Source organism: Sinohyriopsis cumingii, chromosome 2, assembly GCF_028554795.1.
Source record: "Sinohyriopsis cumingii isolate HCF-2022 chromosome 2, ASM2855479v2, whole genome shotgun sequence".
Classification (NCBI taxonomy): domain Eukaryota; kingdom Metazoa; phylum Mollusca; class Bivalvia; order Unionida; family Unionidae; genus Sinohyriopsis; species Sinohyriopsis cumingii.
Genome location: NC_142962.1, coordinates 148,654,886 through 148,676,563, shown reverse-complemented (window position 1 = coordinate 148,676,563; position 21,678 = coordinate 148,654,886). Strand labels below are relative to the sequence as shown.

Sequence of the window (21,678 nt, the reverse complement as noted above, 5' to 3'; positions counted from 1 at the left end):
TAATTCACAAACATATCCATTCTTCAATTATTAAACAATAATATCTCAGAAAAGAAAAATCACATAATACCCTTAAGAGAAGAAATTTGGCAGGGCCAATTTACGATTCTATCGCTGCCAACTTTACTGTATTCTTCTCTGGTACTGTGTATCATTGTCTTTCGACATTTAACAATAGACACCAGACTGGTACCGTAGAGGGAGTGATAACCAGTCGAAAGCTTCGGCAGTAGTTTCAAAATGGGAAACTCGTTATATACAAGTATTTCTAACAGAGTCTCGGATATTTCCGGCCAAGCTGATGGTATTATTTCCAGAGGTGTCAAAAGAAAGAGGGAGGAAGAAAATGAAGGAAAAAGAAGCACAAATGTTGATGAGAAATCGGAACTGGACACTCCCAAACGGTGACGGAATGGTTGATGGGAACGAAACCTGAAACAGAAACTCTGTGTGTGTATGTGTGTGTGTGTGTGTGTGTGTGTGTGTGTGTGTGTGTGTGTGTAAGTTTGGTGTAAACCGAGGACATTCATGAGAGTACACACCAACGTACCGATGACTGCTTCTACCAACTATTTTAGCCTAGAATAACGTAAAATCATGATTTTAGGAAGGTCCCCGTTTACACGTTTGGTGCTTGTTCGCGATGTTGGAGTGTATGTATCTTTCTTCCAAAGCAGGAGATACACACGCCCGAATCCATGTCCTCTATTGCTCTGTGGAAGAATTGTAGAGAGATCTCCGCTAGCAAATTACACGTTGCAAAAACGTATTATCTCCCTTTAGACCCAAACATCAAATGCCAACTACTTGGCTAAACTATAAGAAAAGCTGTTGCATATAACAGTCCCTGTTATTTGTTTTTAATAATAAATAGAACACCTGTTACCTGTTCGACTCCATACACATAGGTCTGCCTGTTAACTGTTAAGCAGTGTAGGGTATGTTACGTTTAACAGCAATTTTAACCATTTGACATTTTTGGTACACATCTATTATGTGTGGAAAAATTTAAGAGTAAAGTCCGATCGTTATAGCTGTGTAATTATTTTTCATGTAAGAATTTTTTATGTGCTTTAAAATCTTGAGAGAACTTGTTCACCGTCAAGTCAGTGAAGCTGCATGACCAACCAAAGCTGCCATTTCTCATACTCGAAATTTACAAGTTCTTTGCATCTACATCACTAAGTCATCTGAATTTGATAATTTATAAAAACTAATTGCTACCTACATCAATATCAGAGCCTTAACTTAAGTTATGGGCGATGTTTACATCATGCGCCAAAAGGCGCTTCCATGCGAATAGAGTAAAGGCATCAAAAGGTGCTTCCATGCAAATGGAGTAGAGATGTCCAAAGGCGCTTGCATAAGGTAAAGGGTTAACACGGTACTATTTTTATTATGCCACCTTAGGCCAGTCAATATATGGTTTCAAGGCAGATTTTGCCTGTACAACTGCATCACATTTGCCACCATGGCAACATAAACAGTATCTGCCAAGTCCCTTCTTGTTTATTCCTTTGTGTAATTTACTGGTCTCCTAGTGTAAATACTGCCACTGCAGTCACACCACCAATATACAGCACTAGGCTTTAATAGGGACTATGGTACTCCAGGGACACTCTGGCACTTTTGACCTAAATTCACTAAAAGTCAACCATGGCATCATGGAAACTCATTAACACTTCACTCCGTGACATGTGCTCCTACTAAATGGCTAATTATTTCAGGCCAAGGAATGTTCTATTGCACCAAGTTCCAATAATCAAACAAGTAATCACACAAATCTAAGAATTCCTTACAACGGGGCACTATAGCCAAATGCACATACTCCAAATTTATTACAGTATGATCTCCAGTGGCCTAGTGGTTAGAGTGACCGCCTCAGATGCAGGAGGTCATGGGTTTGATGCCCGGCCGAGTCGTACCAAAAATTTATACAAATGGTACTAACAGTTGCCATGCTTGGCACTCAGTATTAAGAGGTTAGTGTTAGGACTGGTCGACCAGGTTTCAGGATAATGTGGCTGGGTGGGACATCATGCTACATGTCTGCGGCATGATGCCCCAGTGCTAGACATCACTATAAACTGCCACACTGCAGACATCATAGTGATATGACTGAAATTTTTTTAAGCTATATTAAAAATCCAAATCACACTCACACACACCCAAAGCGGTGGATTAGGCCTACTAAAGTCTAATTGCAGGACAGTCATTCAATCAATAAATTCATCAGTCAGTCAATAACAAGATATATATTCAAATTATAATGTAGTTGCCTTAAAGAACAGTTGTAGATGAAACCCTTATGGAGGTTACAGTTACTTAATACTAGTATGTGATTTGGATTAGATTTTAACGTAGCTTTAGCAATCTTTCAGTCATATTGCTACAATGTCTGAAGTGTGGCAGTTTATAGTTGTTGTTGTTGTAGGGTTTAATGCCATTTTTCAGCACAAGATAGGCTATACATGGCGGCCAGTATTAACGGTGGAGGAAGAACCCGAGAAAACCCTAGAAAGAAAAACCGACCCACGAGAAGCTACTGGCAGGCTTTTTCACATACCCACATTGGCTGAACCCGAGACTCAAAACCCATGCAGACAGAGGTGCTGTTTATAGTGATGTCGAGCACTCAGACATCACACTGCAGATAGGTAGCATGATGTCCCATGCAGTTACATTATTATGATACCAGGCTGACAAGTCCTAACACTAACCTCTTAATGCTGAGTGCCTAGCGAGGCAGCTGTTAGTACCATTTTTAAGTCTTTGTTATGACATGCCCTTGGTTCGAACCCGCAATCTCCCATATCCAAGGTGGATGCTCTAACCACTAGGGCACCTGAGCAGTTGTATTGATTGTTAAGACTGGACTAGATATGCAAACATGTCCTCATTGGTCATAATGTTGTTGTTGTTGTTGTGGGGTTTAATGCCATTTTTCAGCACACGATAGGCTATACATGGCGGCCAGTATTAATGGTGGAGGAAGAACCCGGAAAGAACCACCGACCCACGAGAAGCTACTGGCAAGCTTTCTCACTTACCCTCATTAACCAAATCCGAGACTCGAACCCACGCAAACAGAGGTGAGATGGCAGTGATCCATAACGGAGAGCGCTTTAGGCCACTCATGTCCCCTGGTCATAATGTACCAATGTCCATATATGTACATATTTATGTAAACGTGTGCGTCCTCGCTTGTATTGCTAAATTCATATTCCTTTGAATTAATAATACTGTTCCCTCCTTGATCCATCAGCATTTGCTATTAATTTACTGTCTCAAACTATTTCTTTCCGCTCTAACATTGCCAGAACAAATGTCCTCAGTACGCGGTTCCGTATCCGAGTTCTCGATATCCACCAAATACCGGAATGTGTGTGTGTGTGTGTGTGTTTCTTCGTTTTCAATGAGAGAATAACATACAACATACAAGTTTCTGTTGAGAAGGAGATACCAATAATAACGAAATATTTACACATTACTGGCCTTAAGACCAACAAATTATTCTGAGCCTCTTTCAACAACTTGGTTGGTCTAATCAACCCTATAAAATATTGCAGACATAAAATACTCGGCTTAGACCAACAAGTAGGTCCCCCCCCCCCACTTTTTTTTCTGACAGCTGTCAGGGAAAATAAAAGTGGAGACCTACTTGTTGGTCTAGACCTCAGCTGTGAGCTAAAGAGGATATAAAACTGTTTGTTGGAAATTATTTGTCATCTGGCATGTATCAAAATTGTTGTCATTAATTTCCGCTCAAGTTATAGCAAAAATTGTACAGGTCATGCAGACGTTCAACAAAGACTTTTCAGTAATAGGTGGAAAATTTTAGAATTTGATTCTACATACCTTTAAATGTCAGTTATTCACTTTATTTTGATTGTAATAGATCCATATTCCTTTGGAAGGTCATTACTTACATGCCCTGAGAAGTACATATGGCAAAATCATTGTTAAAAATACATGGACATTTTTGGATGTGATCTGCCAAAAGGTGTGATTCAGTACAGTCCAGTTTGAATGTCACACACTGTGATGTCACAGAAAGGTCACTGTTAGTGAGACACGTTCTTGTATTTATGATATTGAAATCATAAACAACAAAAAAGTCACATGATATAACTTCAGTGTCATTCTTATTCAGGTGATTAAAGGCCATCACAGAGGTCTCGGAAGTGCTTAATCACATGTATTTGGACGCATTTTTTTATATCTGGGATGCAGAAAATCACTTTGGCAGGAGTCCTGTGTACACACATAGGTAGCAAATTCAGAGACTTGCCGGTCCTGCTTCAATCACCTGCTGAGTGGGAAAATGTGTTGATCAATTGATCATTATGATTTTAGCTATGCTGATATTTACAATGACAGAATTCAGTGGCTGTAAGGTCCCCAGATGTATGTGTTGTCATTATAAGAGTACATCAAAGAACATGACCCAATAGCTGTGAGGCAAGTTCAAAGACTTAGACTAGCTGTTGAGTGGTGGGAAAATTTGCTGATATTTACAATGATGTAATGTGTGTGGTCCTATTTTAAGAGTACATCAAGTGAACAACTTTAGCTTTCATTATCTTGTTCATTTCCTTGTGTAGCCAACTAAGTAGTGCATGTGACCTCGAAATCAAGGTGTTTGCAAATTTGGATAACTATTTTTGGGTTAAAGGGCAAATTGATGAAGATTGTAGTGAGATTCAGAAGAGTGCTAAAGTTGCTAGAATTGATAGTTTAAATGGAACAGTAGCCAAGTTTAAGAAAGTGTGTGATGCCTGGGCTTAGGGTCTGGAATGAGTCCTTTTCTTGATTTGCTAAAATTTAGTCTGACTCTAACAGACAAACAAGAGCTATATGTCAGTGGTGTAAAGAATTTGGAAAATTAAACTCTGTGATAACTACTGGTTCTTCTCTGGACATTTAGCCACTTCAGGTATGCCCAATATGCTTATGGGAGGGGACTGCAACTTTTGCTGGTGGGACTCTGGCCATCAGTTATTTTACTGAGCACTTGAGCTAATGCATTTTTTATCATCTCCCATTAACCTTACAGTAGTTTATGTTTTGTTATTAAGTGTTATAGGGTCTGAAAGCCATGACCTCCTCAGCTGTGGGTTGGTCTTTAATCACATGAGGCATTTGAGCTGATGCATCTCATTCCTGTGACACTATTAAAATCTACTCTTCAACATTACATACTATTTTTCTGTCAACCATAATACCTATTTGTAACTACAATGATGTAATTTCGGTACTCCTTTCAGTTAGAATTAATTACAGTATTTAGTTTTTAATGTGCTCAAAAGACATGTGAACTCGTGTGGCCAGAATAAATGGTGTAGATATGGGAAGGGTGCTTAAACCTTAAATAAGGGACAGACCACTTGATAACATCAGAACTTTGATCTTTAATTGCATTGTTGCTGATAAAACATGACAATAGCTATTCGTCAGAGATGAACTGAATTTATATATGAATGAACTTGATTTTTCTTACCAACTGAACCAGTACACAGCCAGGAACAAATGTGGTGTCATGCATGCTATGTGCATGCATCTGTTTATAGACTCATGGAATTTCACATGACCCCCCACCAAACTTAAAAATAAATAAATAAATGAACATGGCCTAGCAATAAATATGGCTGGGCCATATAGTATTGCCCATGGCCATTATATATTTGTCATCTTGTTTATTCAATTAAATTTTGTATTTGGTTGACTATTTTAAAGCATTTTTGTTCCATTATTACATTTTTAGCTTGTTCTTTCATAACAAAGCAAATATGCTTAAAATGTGCTCCATTTATCTTGAAATTGAACTGATTGTATAATGAAGAAAAACAATATTTCTGCGTTTCTTTACAGGAGAAGAATCCAGTCAACATCCAAATACATATACCAGACTCTGTTTCTTAATGGGGAGAATAGTGATATCACAATCCTAGCCCTTGGAAAAAGATGGAATTTACACAAGCTTTACTTGAGCCAGGTATTCAGCAACAGATGGTTTCTATGCAGTTATTTGCATCAGATATTCAAGAACCACCACTGCATTTATCCATATGTTAAGCACATGGTTGATGATAGGCCAACCCTTTTTCCTGTTAGCCTGGCAGATATGTGCAGAAGTTGCCTTTGTCTGATTTTTAAACCCATCTCTGTGTTTTGAAAATTTGATTCGACTTTCCACCTGTGAGTATTGGAGAAATTCTGTAACTTGTTCTGAGTTGATTAATATAACTGGAAGCAACATTTCCCAGATTGTATTTTGCCATATTTTGTTTTCAAACTTAATTAAACCAGTTATGTTCTATGCAGACAATAATGTTGTGCTGATTATTACATCAAAATAGAGGTTTGATGTTACAGAACAGAGACCTGAAACTATATCGGGGCTTGAAAATTTGGCTTGTATGTACATGTAGTGGCAGTGGAAAGGGAAATCACTCTTTCAAGATGCTTGTCCAGTCAGACAGATTCTATATCATGTACAGTCATGCTCACCAGTCATATAGATTTTATACTATGTCCAGTCGGACAGATTCTATGTCCTATACAGTCAGACAGATTTTTTATCTTGTACAGTGTAGAATGAGTTTAGTTGATGTAAGACTATCAAAAGTTCAGGAATCCAGCAAATCAAAACATTGTCAGTGGGATTAGTAATATGTATGAAACAAAATTGAAAATGACACTTATTTCTTATAATTTAAGGTACTTCTTAAACGATCATAGGTAAATGATATTGACAAAACATTTTTGACTGTATTGACAATGCCATTTTGAATTAGAAAGAAGGAAGTTAAACTGTTTGATTATTTATCTGTAAAATCAATGTGATAAATGGTATCTTTCAGTCACCTTACTTCGCAAGCATGTTTGGTGGATCTTGGAAAGAGACAGATATGTCCACAATTGAACTCAACATTACAGATGAAAATATTGATGAGACAGGTATGTAGGTGTGATAAAAGTCCAGTGTACTTATATTATACACCCAACATAAGGTGGAGTATGTCATTTCATGATATCTATCTGCCTATCCTTCCATCCATCTGTTCATTACGTTGTTTCAGCACAGTAGCTCTGGTTCTCTGCCATCTAGGATTACTAAACTTGTGTAAATAGCTTGCATTTGGGGTAAGGAAGAAGTCTATTGATTTCAGGGTCAAAAGATCAAAGATCACAGTACTGTGAATGAAAGAAGAAAAATGGTTTCAGCACAGTAACAGGAGCTGTACATCACAGACCTAGACTAAACTTGGTGGATTACTTGCCTTGGGATGAGGAAGAAGCTTATCAGTTTTGGGGTCAAAAGGTTAAAGGTCAGGGACATTATGACTGAAAGCAAAATGGCTTCTGGTTTGCACTTAGAATAAGGTAGAAGCCTATTGATATTGAGGTCAGAGGCATGGTCACTGTTATTGGAAAGTTAAAAATGGTTCAACACAGAATTTCAGTTCTCAGCCATGTATCTTCACCAAAGTTTGTGGATGGCTTGTACTTTGGGTAAGAAAGGAGCCTATTGTTTTGGGGGTCTAAAAGTAAATAATCATGATCATGTTGAGTCTTACAAGAAAATACAGTTCTTTCTGTACATAAAATTTAGTTCAAAACTGCTTACATTGACCCATAATCCATAGGATCCAGTGCTCAAAGAAATTGTTTAGGCATGGGCCTCGGGCTGGTGACTTAAATAAACTGACAAGCCCTGACTGAAATTTCACAAGCCTGGACAGTTCATACCTGTCAACTCTCAAGCAGGGAGAAAAACCTCCCAATTTTGGGGGTATTTCCACACCCACCTCCCAATCTCATAATATCTCCTGATTTTTTTTAGAAAACTCTCAATTATTACATTATATCTGTCAATTTTCATTTCTCAGAAGAAAAAAAACCATTCATAAATAATTATATGCAATCCACAGATGTCACAAATGGATCATTGACTTTTTGAGGTAAAACACTGGACAGATGCATAACTGACCTTTCATAGTTCTCTTTTTAAACAATTTTGAACTGATTAGTCTCAGTATGAGCTCACTGGTGTGTCATGTAACACATTTAAACCAATAGGAAGTACCATATGGCATTTGAGAAGATTTTTAAAATCAGGACTTGTGAAGGCAAGAGAGATCAACCTTGCATTGATAAAGTTCTTGTTTCAGCTTTCAGGATTGCTCTTGGCTCCCTGTACAAGGATGATGTATTCCTCAAACCTGTCCAGGTGATTGGAGTGGTGGCTGTTGCAACACTACTTCAACTGGTGAGTCCTTGTTTCCAATAATTTGTTTCAGTTTATTAGTTGACCTGTTAGAAGTATAGGTAAGCTACTGTACTACCCAAGGCATCTGCATCAGTACATATCAAAGCACATACATGTATGCAACCTCACTGCATCTTAGCTGTTTCTGCCTAGGTACTGTGCAAGAGTTTGGCATGGGTTTCATAACATCTATCTCCAGGAATGTGGCTAACTATGCACATAAATGTACATTGGTTGTACATTCTTGGTTAAGTTTTTGTCTAGCTTAGATTTTTGGCACACTGTATCCACTCATGACATGTACATTTCGTGTGTTACTGGTTTAGGTAATCTTTTGCATTTAGCTACTGACTAAAAAAATTTTTGGGAATACCATTTAAAGACTCTAACTTGGCGAGAAGATGCATCTTGATGAGTAATACACCCTCATAAGAAAAATAGATCACTGTGTCCTATATTTCTTGCTCCATGGGCTTGGATTCAGTTTTGTGTTTTAAGTTTATTTTTCAAGCTCTTTTAATGATCATTCTAGGTTATTATATGCATCTCTGTTACAGGGTTCAAAATTAGTTCTTTTTTTTGTTTTTTTTACAAACCCACGGGATCATCAAAATAAATTTTTACTGATCCTGCCTAAATTTCACTGATCCTGTTAAAATCAAACATTATTCATTAACATCAGCTTAAATAATAATAACTGCATTTATCAGATTCATCGTCAGATCTAGGACCATAAGGTAGTCCGTTTCATGGTCCAGGAACATGCCACAACTTAATGGCATCTCTTGGATTATAATCCTTGATGTCTGGCAAATTAAGGAGCACAGTCATTAGTTCTGATAATGCAGCTGGTTCTAGTGAACTCCTCCAAACTGATTTCACCATTTTAATTTCACAGAACCTCTTTTCACAGACATGATTTTGAAAGTGGTATTCAGCTTTTCTTCTGATGAGAAAAATCTGGTTCTTGATGTAGTCCATTTTTTTTATCATCTCTGTTCCAGTTCGTAAAAAAAACCTCATCTGTCTGGTCCCATTCTGTAATGATCCTTATAAAGTATTAGTTCCATATATTAGTCAACCCACGATCTTAAAGAGTATTCTGATTGGTCAAAAGTTTCTGCTTATTCACTGAATCTTGATGTAATTGAAACTGATGGAAATAAGCATGGTATTTTGAGTTTTCGAGGAAGAAAAGAACGAACAGTTTGGATGTTTTGAAAAATGTGGAATAGGCAGTGGCAGAAGCAGAAAGCAGATGAAAATGTAGTTGGTCAGTTCATAACAAAACTGAACACCAGAGAACTGTCATTTTGTGATCTTTGCAAGAAAGATTTGAATTTTGTGAATCATGGTTGAAGAGTTGGAGCAGCAAACAGTGCCTCCAAAAGATGCTTCTTATAGAGAAATTTAATATCAGAAGCACAAATTAAAGCCAGTATGAGGAGGTGCTTGAAAGGAAAAAGAATGCTTGTTGAGAAAAAGGAAAAGATCGAACACTCATAAACATCAGTGGTGACGTAAAGGAAGTAAAAGAAATCTTTGTTAAGACTGCATATCAGTATCCACATGTTGTGTCCAGTGGGGGGAAAGACAAGTGAATTTATTTGATTATTTGTATTTAAGTTGATATATTTGTGTGATTCATTTAACAACCTAGCTGCCAAGTGTCTGGTTTTTCCTGTATTTTGGACCTGAATATGAGTGTACATTTTTCTTGTTAAAAAATTTGTTCTTTTAATAAAATAAATTAAATGTTTCCTTGCAATTATCTGTTTAGAACAGACACTGAGTTCCATTCTGAGAATAAATGTATTGGATATATATTGTAAAACTGAACTCATCAAACCAGAATACTAGGTACTATTAAGAACTACATTCCCTTTCCAGTAATAATAATAATGATTAAAAAAACATAATTTGTTTTTAGAAAAACATGATGCAGTTCGCTATACCTTTATGGTATTATGAATGTTTAGATCGCCATCTGCATTGTCTTATGGATGTGTCTTCTGCGGTTTATACTATGTATGAGTACAAAACCTTGTTCTGGTCCTCGTAATGTCATGCTGGGGTCATGAGAATCGATGAATTCGTCAAGGAATTCATCTAATGGCATCAACTCTACAAGTCCCGTTAGATCAACGTTAAGTGGAAAGAAATTCACATGTTAGCGGTAATTGTGCCCTATTCATTTCCATGTTGGACCATGTGTGTGTGACATGCTGGAATTTCTCATGAATAGTTTAGGAAATGGATTATCTTTCCTTTCTGAAATTTGGAATATCAAAGCCAGAAATGTGATGGTAGTCCATAAATTAGTGACTTAAACCGTCCAGTGGAGTTTTGTTATCAAAACAGCAGGATGTAGGATAGTGATGGAATCAATGTGTCCAGCCGAAGAATCAAATTTCTTTTGTCAGACTTTTGTTGAACGATAAGTTTGAACTAATGTTAATGTTCATTATTGTAAGTTCATGGCTATGTAGAACATGTTATTCTACTTTAAGGTGCAAAATAGACCGCATTTGATTGGGAATATTTCTCAACGTATCACAAATTATTGCATCATCAGTATGAAGCATTCTCGCTCGATTCGCTTAGAAATTTGTTTGTCCATTTTGTTCAGTTCTGTGGAATCATAGGTATGAATGTACAAAAATATTAAAAATAAAAATGCATTGCACGGATTGAGAGGGCAACTTAATTCTGTTTAAATTTTGTGTTATGGGGCATTTTCCCATGCAGTTTGAACAGTTGACTTGGTTACTGCCATGGCTAGCCCTGAGAAGAACAAGCTTTGATTGGCTAATTAAAGTCATGTGAAGTGAATAAGAGTCTATAAATATGAGTACAGACAGTGCAGCGGCAGATTCCTGTCAGAGTGGCAAAGTATGAACATTAAGTAGAAAAGAATTTCGGCCATATATTCAAAATCCAGTCAAAACCATCAGTTACTTTTCACTTAACTGATATTAACTTTAACACTATAAAAGTCCAAAACTAAATCAAATCGTTATGAGAATTTTAAGTAGATTTATTACATGATTGCCACTGAATTTAAATGCCTTATTATTTTTTAATGATTCTTTATAAAGCTGTTGCTATCTCCCACTACACTGCACAAGTAGGCCAGTAGACAAGTAGCTGTTGCTATCTCCCACTACACTGCACAACCTTTTTCAATAACAATCTTTGTTGTAAGCTTGATCTTAAAATATTATGAACAAATTATGTTGCAGACTAAATTAATCTTAATGAAATCCTGTACTTTTCCTAACTTAAGTCTATTTTTGCCAATTTTATTTATATATTTTGGAAATTTTAATTGGCACTGTATAGCCAATATTGTCCAATAAGCCAATAAACAACATACATACATGCATACATCTGTCACAGGGAAGAAATTATATAAAATAAAAAATAAAAAGAATCTTCTTATCAAAGTGCTGGTACTAAATGAGTTGATAAAAATGCAGAGGTTGTTTATTTATTTTCTTTAAAATCATAGTTGTTCATGTCTGCTCAGAAGCCTTAATGACTGTCTGCCCTTCGAAGTCAGATTGTACAGATTTACTTTTAGTAACCGTGGAATGACAGCTACGTGCCTAGTTCAGGTGTCAGTAATTACCTTGATCAGCCACTACAGGTGAAGCTTTGCATGTAAAGTATGCAGTCCACTTGTCAAATTCCGATACTCATACACATGTATAATAGAGTTAACCAGTTGTGAGAAACCTTTCATAGCCATTAATAGGAAAGTTTACCACTGTATAAACAAAAATGTATTCATTCACAATTCCAGTTACACAAGTCAGAAAGGGCCTTTAGTTTTAGAAGTATAAGATATGGAAGAATCTATGTGATCTTGAACTAAACACAAATATTTAACTGTTAGCAAAGCATAAAATGTAGTCCAAAGTGACCATTGGTTGCAAGGGTTAGTACTATAGTCTGACTATACCTCCCTGTTTGTTTGTATCCCCCTACTGATTAAAATAACTGTAATCGTTAATGTGATATAAGGTGCACAGAATTTAGTCAATTCATTCGTTGATTTATAATTTCTACCCTGAATGTGACCAGAGAGGCCCTAACACTGGCATTCTCTGCGTCTTTCATGCTTAATAGACTATGGACAAGTTGGTTTTCTCTGACAACATTGGAACGTAGTTTATCCTATTTGGTAACTGCTGTATAATTCCATAACTTATCATAATGTTGACAGTTTAGAGTTATATCCTTTGCACACATGTACATAGAAATTACACCGCTTGTTAAATCCATGTGAAAGGCAAATTTGTAATTGTCCTTCTGTTTCTTTGCTTGCTTTGACATTGTAAATATTGGAAGCAGACAAAATAGTATTTTCTTTCTATGTACATACATGTGTAATCATGCATACACCCCTTCACTGAAATGGACTTGTCCAGGAACTGAAAATGGATCTCAAGCATGGCCATTGTTTAGATTTACAACTTCTGTTAAACATGAAATGGGCAGACACTGACAGTGTTAAGGCCTCCCTGGTCAGCATGTTAGAAATTATAAATCAGTGAATGAACTGAGTAGGTTCTGTGCATTTCTGATCTAATTTATACTTTTCATTATTGAAATCGGCAAAGGGATACAAGCAAATGGGGAGGTATAGTCAGAATATAACAGAGATGTATCCAGGTTTCATGATGCAGATATAAAATGCACCAATAAATGAACATTAAACAATGCATTTCAGTAAAATCACTGAAGCATGAAATAAAGGCCACAGAGACCTCCAACTGCAATAAAGATATCAATATGAATCCACTCAACAAGTTTGGCAATTCTAGGTATGATACTGTGCATATTGCATGCCAAACTCTTAGCAGTGCAAGTAAAATGTTAAAAAGTACATAATTCTTTTGTTAGATGAGTGTCTAACTAACAGAGATGCATATCATTGTCAATTTCATGCTTCTAGCATGAACAGGGCTTGAGAAATGAACATGAAAACAAAATGTAATCCAAGCTAGTGAAGCACAAAATATGGGTCATGACATACTAGAGGGAATAGTTAGTGTTCATCCCCTGACTATGTTTCATAATTCTGTAAAAGATACATGGTCATGAGCCAAATGAAAAAAAATTAACCTAAGCCAGTAATGTGTGAAATGTTGGGCACAGTGGTCTTTTTTTCTTGTTGCTTGTGTGGTACTTATAGATATGTATATAATCATCAAGTTTCACGATGCAAGCATGAACAGTTAAAACACAAAAGTGATTCATCAGAAATATGGGTCAAAACAACCTGCTTTCATGATGCTGGTGTAGTGCTCATAAAGGTTTTCTTTGCAATATGTTCTAGATTGACAATGATTAGGCCGATGATGCTGGTGTAGTGCTCATAAAGGTTTTCTTTGCAATATGTTCTAGATTGACAATGATTAGGCCGATTATGTTTAAATTATTTATCACTAATGCATGCTGAATGCTAAGCTATGTTGAACTTTGGCACTGGTTAAGGGTAGAAAATGCATTCATCTTGAGTTGTGATTCTGCCACTAGTCAGCCCAGGGATGTGTATTTAGTAATGTTTTACCCAGCACAAGGTCAGGATTTCTGGTTAAGTGCTTTTCCAAGATCCTATGCACATTTACAAGTAGTAGTCTGGTTGTATGATTATTTTTTTTAATCAAGTACATGTTTATAGCAGTACAAAACAATATCCTGATGATCCTAACAATTTTGTTATAAGTTGTTCAGTATATTCAACAAAGACATGTTTTACATGCTGAATTCTGTCATAATAAGATGCATAAAAAATATACAGCAAATGAAACATTTGCAAATGAAGAGAAGGTGTCATGCACATTGCCAATACCATACATGTAAATAGCTGGCAGTTGTAATTCGATTCGGTTTGATTACTGTATACAATGTACAGGTTTTGAAAGTTTCATAAATGTTGCAACCTTATTTAGTACAGTAAAACCTGTTATGAGAGACCGCCCCTTCTGCCAACCAAAAGCGGTCTCTCAAGACAGGTGGTCTCTCAGAAGAGGTGTGTGAAAATGGACTGGTTTCAGGGTCAATAGTTAGCATTGTTGAAAAATAAATAATACCCATACTCACTGTACATGTATCATATCCTTTATTCATAAATCTTGTTAAATATTGCATGCATTCCTCTCAAAATATCTTTATATAATAAAGATATACATCTATCAAACAACGAGAATAAAATTTATATTTCAGCATAACATTAATATGTACAAAAAATGAACAGTTAGATATGATGTATATATATTATTCTATACACTTATTCACTTGTTTTTTTTAGAAATCCATTATACTTCTTTGTTGACTTGTTTTACTCAGCTGTTTGGTCTGAACATGTATCTCAATTATTGCCTTTTCCTGAATCAACTTTCCACTTACTGGTATGTTTTTACTTCTTGCAACACAAAACCACTCCCATACTCGCTCGTTCAGATCTCCGTAAACTGTCCGTCATGCCATGGCATATTTCCTCTGTGCTTGTGCACCTTTCTGCCATTTGTTTCTAATGGACTCCTTGTCTTTGATTACATTTTGAACTTGCGTTTTACCGACGCTTAAGCTGACTGCTATTTTGCGAGCAGTCTCCCCTTTTTCATTTCTTTCAATGACATTAATCCTTTCTTCCAGTGTTAAAATTTGTCTTTTTTTCAGCGGAGGTTCTGCCATTGTTATTAGTGTTGACGTTATAAAGACTATGGTTTTGATCAGGTTTTGGGGAAATGTGGAATAAAAATATATTATGTACCAATGAATGAAACCAAAAGACATAATTAACTCATCAAGAAACAATACATTTATTCTGAGATGAAGTTTTAATCAACAGCTTTATAGCTCGATAAACAAAGGTTGCGACCATCTGCACCCAGGTAAACAGATGGTGGCTTGGTGAAACACTAACAAAAGAAATAAAAAATAATTTTAAAAAATCCGGAAATGATTCTCACTTACTAGTATTAAAGACAATGAGCTCATTCACCCTCCAGGCATTATGGATTAACTGGAAAGACAAACGATGTACTCAAACCTACACTGAAGCCCTTTCAAATGATTTCTCACTGGGACATAAGGACTACTGGCATTTTGTGAGTTTTCATAAAGATAAAGAAAAAATACAAACCTCTAAATTGACTGGGTATATCCATCATTACTCCCTTTGATGTTACTCTTACTGGCTATTCACATGACTTTGGCACTTCAGTGGCGGTTAGTGACATGTACTTTAGTCTGGTTTACTGCAGTTTACAAATGACACAGTACGCTGGAGTTGTAAATTTCACAAAACTGGCACTGTAGCAAGACAAATTCTTTTTAAATACTTTATTAGAGCAATCTTTACTATTTATGCAGTCTTTGTTACAAAGGATTAAATGATGGTTAGAGGTGTTTATCTCGATATATGGTTGTTCAGCTATAGTGTTATTTAATGTGCACTTTGTTTGCATACTACATTTATCCCAAGCTCTAGTGTTTACAAAGGATGAAGTTAAGGTCAGTGGTGTCAATCTGTTGGTTTTTTTGGCGATGTGGTCGTTCATAGCAGTGTCAAAATGCATATTTTGCCAAGAAATCGCAGTCGCTGGTTGCGTTCAGCAGGTGGTCGTTCATAACAGAGCGTTTATATAGTAAAATCGATCCGTGCATTACGATTGTGGTTGGAAATGACAGGTGGTCGCTCATAGCAGAGGTCGCTCATGACAGGTTTTACTGTACTATGTGACCAACATGGACACGTGAGACATATATTTTGAAGATAGTGTAAAAAATGTAACTTGCACATTTATCCTTTTGCATGTGACAGTAATAAAATTTATATTTTCTGAGAGAAAGTTGTAAGATGACTTTGGTTTTTAGTCATGTCATTGTTGATGACATGTCTGTTAAGAGGTTTTGATGCCATCAATTGATAATATTTTCATATTGTTATAATTTGGATAACAAACAATCCAGTTTTGATGTAAATTCTTGGAAAGGGTCATAACATCAGCCTTCCTTTCCCAAAGGTATTAAGCAAATTTTCTTTGGAAACATTTGCGTATATAGATCAATTAAGTAAAGATTAGAATTATAACAATATAATTTGTATGTTGGATAGTCTGGTTCAATGTTTACATGCTTTTAACTTCTAACTTTCAGATACAATCATTTAATTTTCTTCCAACAGGATGGTCTAATAGATCAGTGCACAGCCTTAATGGTGGACACCCTGAGGTCAGTACAGGACAATGTTAAGTATCCTCATAAATGTGCAGCATATTTTTGCGTTTAACAAAAGGTAACTAGAGATATTAAAAGATAAATATGACCAACCCTTGAAGACTGTGTTGTCTTTAATAACAGCTGGGAATATAATATTAATAAAAGGTTGTTTAAATTTCCTTGCAGATGGATTCAGGCTCTTCTGTGTGCATTTTAGTGTTAATAGGCATTGAAACATCAGAAATGAAAAACTGGTTTGTGGAATTTGTAGTCAGATTGATGCAGGTAGCCATCTCGAACCAGTTTGAACTGCCATTCTTACTTCCATGTTAGTTTTTGAAAACAATAAGTTTGATTGGAAAAAAAGAAGAACTGTATGTGTGAATGAGTATAGGTATTAGGTGAGAGGGCTGCATGCTTTCCATGTAAGGCCTCAGATGTATTGGGTAATCAAGGAAATTATTTGTGCATGAATGAAATATTTGTTGCTGGCTGTCACTCCAAAGTTACTCATAGCCTATGAGTTTCATTAAGTAAAGTCTGGCTTTTAGTAGTGGTCAGCGATTATAACTTTTCAAGGTGGTTGTAAATATAACAATTTTAAAAAAGATAAACTAATACCAAAAATTAATCTGTTTATCAACATATTACCTCTGCTTTGATGTGATAAAAATAATGTTCTTTTTATTCTTGTGTGTTTTTTTGCCCTGTCATAGTAGATATGTAGGTGGGTGGGTGGTTAGGTAGATGGTTACATAATATGTCAGTACAATACTGTCTATATAGTGTCTTTTAATAGTTCAAATTTCACATTTTAAATTGATTAAAAGTTGAAATGTAAAAATAAATGATTACCAACAAAATATTTAGATATAAATTTAGTGAGGTCATTTTAGTCTTTATTCTCTGTATGATAATGTTTACAATGGATACAGGAGACTAATGAGAGCTGTGTAAATGTTGATTACACTGACTGTCCATTGTAGATGCGTGTATGTTGAAATTATAAATACTTATGTTCAGGTTGTAAAGGACTAACTAAGGTTCTTTGTTTGGTGAGCCTTATTAGATTTATTTTTGTATGTGACTTGTTTTGTTCACACAAATAACCTCTCTCTTGTTGACCTTCCTTGGCATATATTTTCAGTGCCAGTACAGTATGTGTATATAACTCAGCTGCCCAGGTATATGGTCTAGGAAAATTTAAACAAGAATGCCTGGACTGGCTGAAGAAAAACCTCATGCTAAGTCAAGATTCAAATTTACTCAAGGATATCAGGTACATACAAGAAAATATGTCTATCTCTTCATGGATGTATAGAATATGGGTCTGTATTTCAAAACTACAAACGTGAATAAACTGATGGGAACTTTTTCAAATGCAGTGTTTGAACAGTAATTTCAGATAATCATTCTGGCATAATATCTACTGGGAGACATTCTTACAAGGTTTTCCTAATCTGGGGGATATAGGTTACCTATAGCACTCATCTGTGTAATAAAAGTGGTTTTATTGCAGTAGTTACACATTTCTAAAACATGGCTTCAGTGCAGTACTGGCTAGAAGAGGTTTAGTTTTATATGAAATAACTCATTTTACTGTATATAAGAGTACATCATTTCTACTTCATTCTGTATATTTTAGTTTTATATCATGCTGTTTTATTGTATATTTCTTAGTGAGATATTAAAATGTATCAGAGACAGAAAAATGATATTGTCACAGTGGTCATATCAAATTTGGAACTACTACTTCCCCATTTAGGAAATATATCTGTCCTTGTGTGTGTTTTTCAGTATTTCTGTATTGAGGCCTATTTCATTTTTCTTCAGCTCCCCTCCCTCTCTCCCTCCACTTTAGGATGTACGGATCATAAAATATGCCACTTGCAGGCCCTTTAGTGTACATGTATGGAATTTATGAGGTGCCATCAGGAATCTATGATGTGCCATCAAGAATGCCTAAAAATAAACTCCAAACAGCAAAAAAGTTGATTTTAGGTATTATCCTTTTTATAACTAGTTTTCTACATGACTCGTTGAAATTCTCAATTTAATCAACCCCTCATTTCAGAGGTATTTAGAGATTATATGTAGAAATGGCAGACAAGCAAGCCAAATTAAAATACAAACAATTTAAATGTAGAGCACACTTTTTGTTTCTTTTCTAGTCACAATTTAGCCCAGCAGGATCATGTGCTATGTAACTATAAAGCACTAATATAAGGGTTATGATAAATCTAATAAATATGAATCTAAAAATGAAATTAAAAAGTAAAGATATTTATTTGGCATTAATGGACTTGAAATCCTAATACATCATTATGGAATAGTGAATCTAGCAATGTACTCAGTAGAGTGCTAATTCAAGAAAGTTGGACTTTGGCAGAGCTTGTGTTAGTGAAAAATCCCTGTGAGCTGTGAAAGGGTGTTCTCAGTACAGAACAGTATTCATACACAGATATGAAACTGATTAAGCTGAGAAACAAGGAATATTTAATACTTAAACAACTAGAGGCAACATCCTTTAAAGGTTTTAATTTTAATAGGGGTCTTACAGAGTGGATAAGGAAAAAAGATAGATGGATACTGAAGTGTTATGTAGATAATGAAGAATGGCCATTTCCTCCTCCCCCTCAGTTTTATTCTACTTCCCCCCTTATTTTTGGGACAAAATGGGAAATCCCCCCTTATGAGAAAATCCTGGGAGCACCTCTGCCTTTCCCACTCAAAAATTATCAATCCACAAATGAAAGGTGCTAACAAAAATCAAAGAAAATCTCTTTGTTTTCATATGAATTCAGTTATTATTTTGGATTTTTAAAGATGTTGTATTTGGAGGTAAAAATACAAAGTAAACTTTGGATCGACATATCTAAAGTTGCAGGATGGCCAAGGGCATTATCAGGAATGAAAAGCACCTTGAAGGGGAGATTCTTAGAGATACAGTAATGCTCAACTTCGGGTACAAACTGAAACCAGTCTAAGGACATAACCAATATAAACCATGCCTTCTTGTTGGGTTTTCAGATGACTGGTAATGCTCCTTTCAAAATGTCTTTAAGTGCATGTGGGTTTTCACTATGGTTAACCAGCAAAGGCTTCAATTTGAAATCACCATCAGCATTACCCCTCCTCAAGCAATAAGGTTAGCCATTCTTTTACTTGCTTTACGGTCTGGCAATTACTTTTCTTCTGTTGTAGTATATGTATAGTCAGGCAATTTTTCCCCAAAATAAACCCGTTTCATCTACATTGAACACTTGTTCAGCACACACACCCCTATAATCTCGGCTACATCACCAAGAAATTCACTTGCTTCAGCCACATCTGCACTAGCTTGCTTCGTCTGCCATATTATGATTATGTAAATTAGCTCTCTCTTTGAAAGTATTAAACCACCCCTTACTTGCACTGAACTGTTCATTAGATTCAACTTTCCCCGCATGAACTGTCTTTAAGTCTTCATAAAGTGTTCTAGCCTTTGCTTAAACCAAGTTCTTACTAATTTTCATATGTCATTGATTCAGGTCCTCAGTGTTCTAGCCTTGGCTTGAATCAAGTTCTGGCTAATCTGCATATGTCATTGATTCAGGTCCTCAGTGTTCTAGCCTTGGCTTGAATCAAGTTATGGCTAATCTGCATATGTCATTGATTCAGGTCCTCAGTGTTCTAGCCTTGGCTTGAATCAAGTTATGGCTAATTTGCATATGCCATTGATTCAGGTCCTCAATCCAGATCATTAACAATCTTTCCATTTCAGTAAGCAAACCACTATGCTGCTTAGTAATGATCATAGATTTCATTGGTGCTGATCCTTTAACATGTTCCATAATATGGACTTTGTGCTTGACAGTTGTGCTGATTGTGGATCAGCTGTATCCCTCCTCCTCACCAATTTGTGTTTCTCCTCTTTCTGCATGCTTTATTATTTCCACTTTCCTATACATTGTTTTTTGTTTCCTTTTCTTAGCATCACCATCACTTCACCGCTGCATGTATGTTTTGGAGGCATTATGAGGGCAAAAAATGTTAATATCACTAACCAAAGATCATGAGACAATACATGTACATGTGTAGTGAAGGAGAGCACAGATTAATGACACATTCCTATGCCTCAGCATCAGTGATGACCGGCATGTCTGCTAGCCATTCGCATCTGAACTAGTTCACCTTGTTTGTAAGTGGTAATGAACTGATGCTGCTACAGTTACATGTACATGTAATTGAAATTTAATTTGAAATTGAAAAATTGAAAATTAATGGGTCTTTTGGGCTCATTCGTATAAGCGGGTTGTCATAAGTTGAGACTGCCATAACCCGAGACCCAACTGTATTAAATTCTTGGTTCTATCACCAATTTGATGCACAGTTCTTTGCCTACTTAATATAGTATTGGAGATCCATATTTTGGAAGAAACAAAAATTATACATGTCAGTCAAAGGTCACTGTGTCTGTGCTTTATTTCAGTATGGATCTGATGAAAAAGCTGATCTCAAGTCCTGATCTCTGTGTCTTCCTTGTAGAAATGGACATCTACACGCTACTAAAAAAGGTACAGGCACACCTATCTTGGTCCCATCACATTTTTGCTATACAAATGTGACATACATAGCAGACCTTCTAATCTTTATGATTTGACTGTAAAATGTAAGTAATTACTGATGGGGGCCCTGTGGGGCTGGGTGGTCTAATGTGCTTCCATTTACCAATCACTGCTTTCTCACATCTGTCCATGTGGGTTTGAGTTTCAGGTTTGGCCTATTTATATGTGAGATAGCTTGCCAGTAGCTTCCCATGGGTTGGTGGTTCTTCTCTGTTCTTCCTCTACCAGTTAAACTGGGTGCCATGTATATCCTATCATGTGCTGAAAACTGGTGTTAAGCCCACAGCAACAACAAGTTACTGACTTATGGAATATGTTGTTGTTGTTGTAGGGTTTAACGCCATTTTTCAGCACATGATAGGCTACACATGGCGGCCAGTATTAATGGTGGAGGAAGAACCCGGGAAAACCCCGGAAAGAACCACCGACCCTCGAGAAGCTACTAGCAAGCTTTCTCACATACCCACATTGGCCGAATATGAGACTCGAACCCACGCAGACAGAGGTGAGATGGTAATGATCCATAACGGAGAGCACTTTAGATCACTCAGCCACTCAGGGCCC

At 36.2% G+C, this 21,678-nt stretch overlaps 1 protein-coding gene across 5 annotated transcripts in view; it reads left to right on the top strand.

The window, feature by feature from the left end:
• Positions 1-200: 200 nt before the first annotated feature.
• LOC149806052 (germ cell-less protein-like 1) overlaps positions 201-21,678 on the top strand; it is a 60,773-nt gene continuing 39,295 nt past the window's right edge. Inside the window, exons 1-7 of one of the 5 annotated variants that reach the window (XM_089950918.1) lie at positions 201-404; positions 5,872-5,995; positions 6,864-6,960; positions 8,175-8,272; positions 16,473-16,519; positions 17,655-17,786; positions 20,979-21,063. In XM_089950918.1, coding sequence (XP_089807044.1) covers positions 241-404; positions 5,872-5,995; positions 6,864-6,960; positions 8,175-8,272; positions 16,473-16,519; positions 17,655-17,786; positions 20,979-21,063 — 747 coding nt within the window. In that variant the 5' untranslated portion in view covers positions 201-240. The other 4 variants (XM_089950922.1, XM_089950919.1, XM_089950920.1 and 1 more) reach the window with 4 other exon arrangements.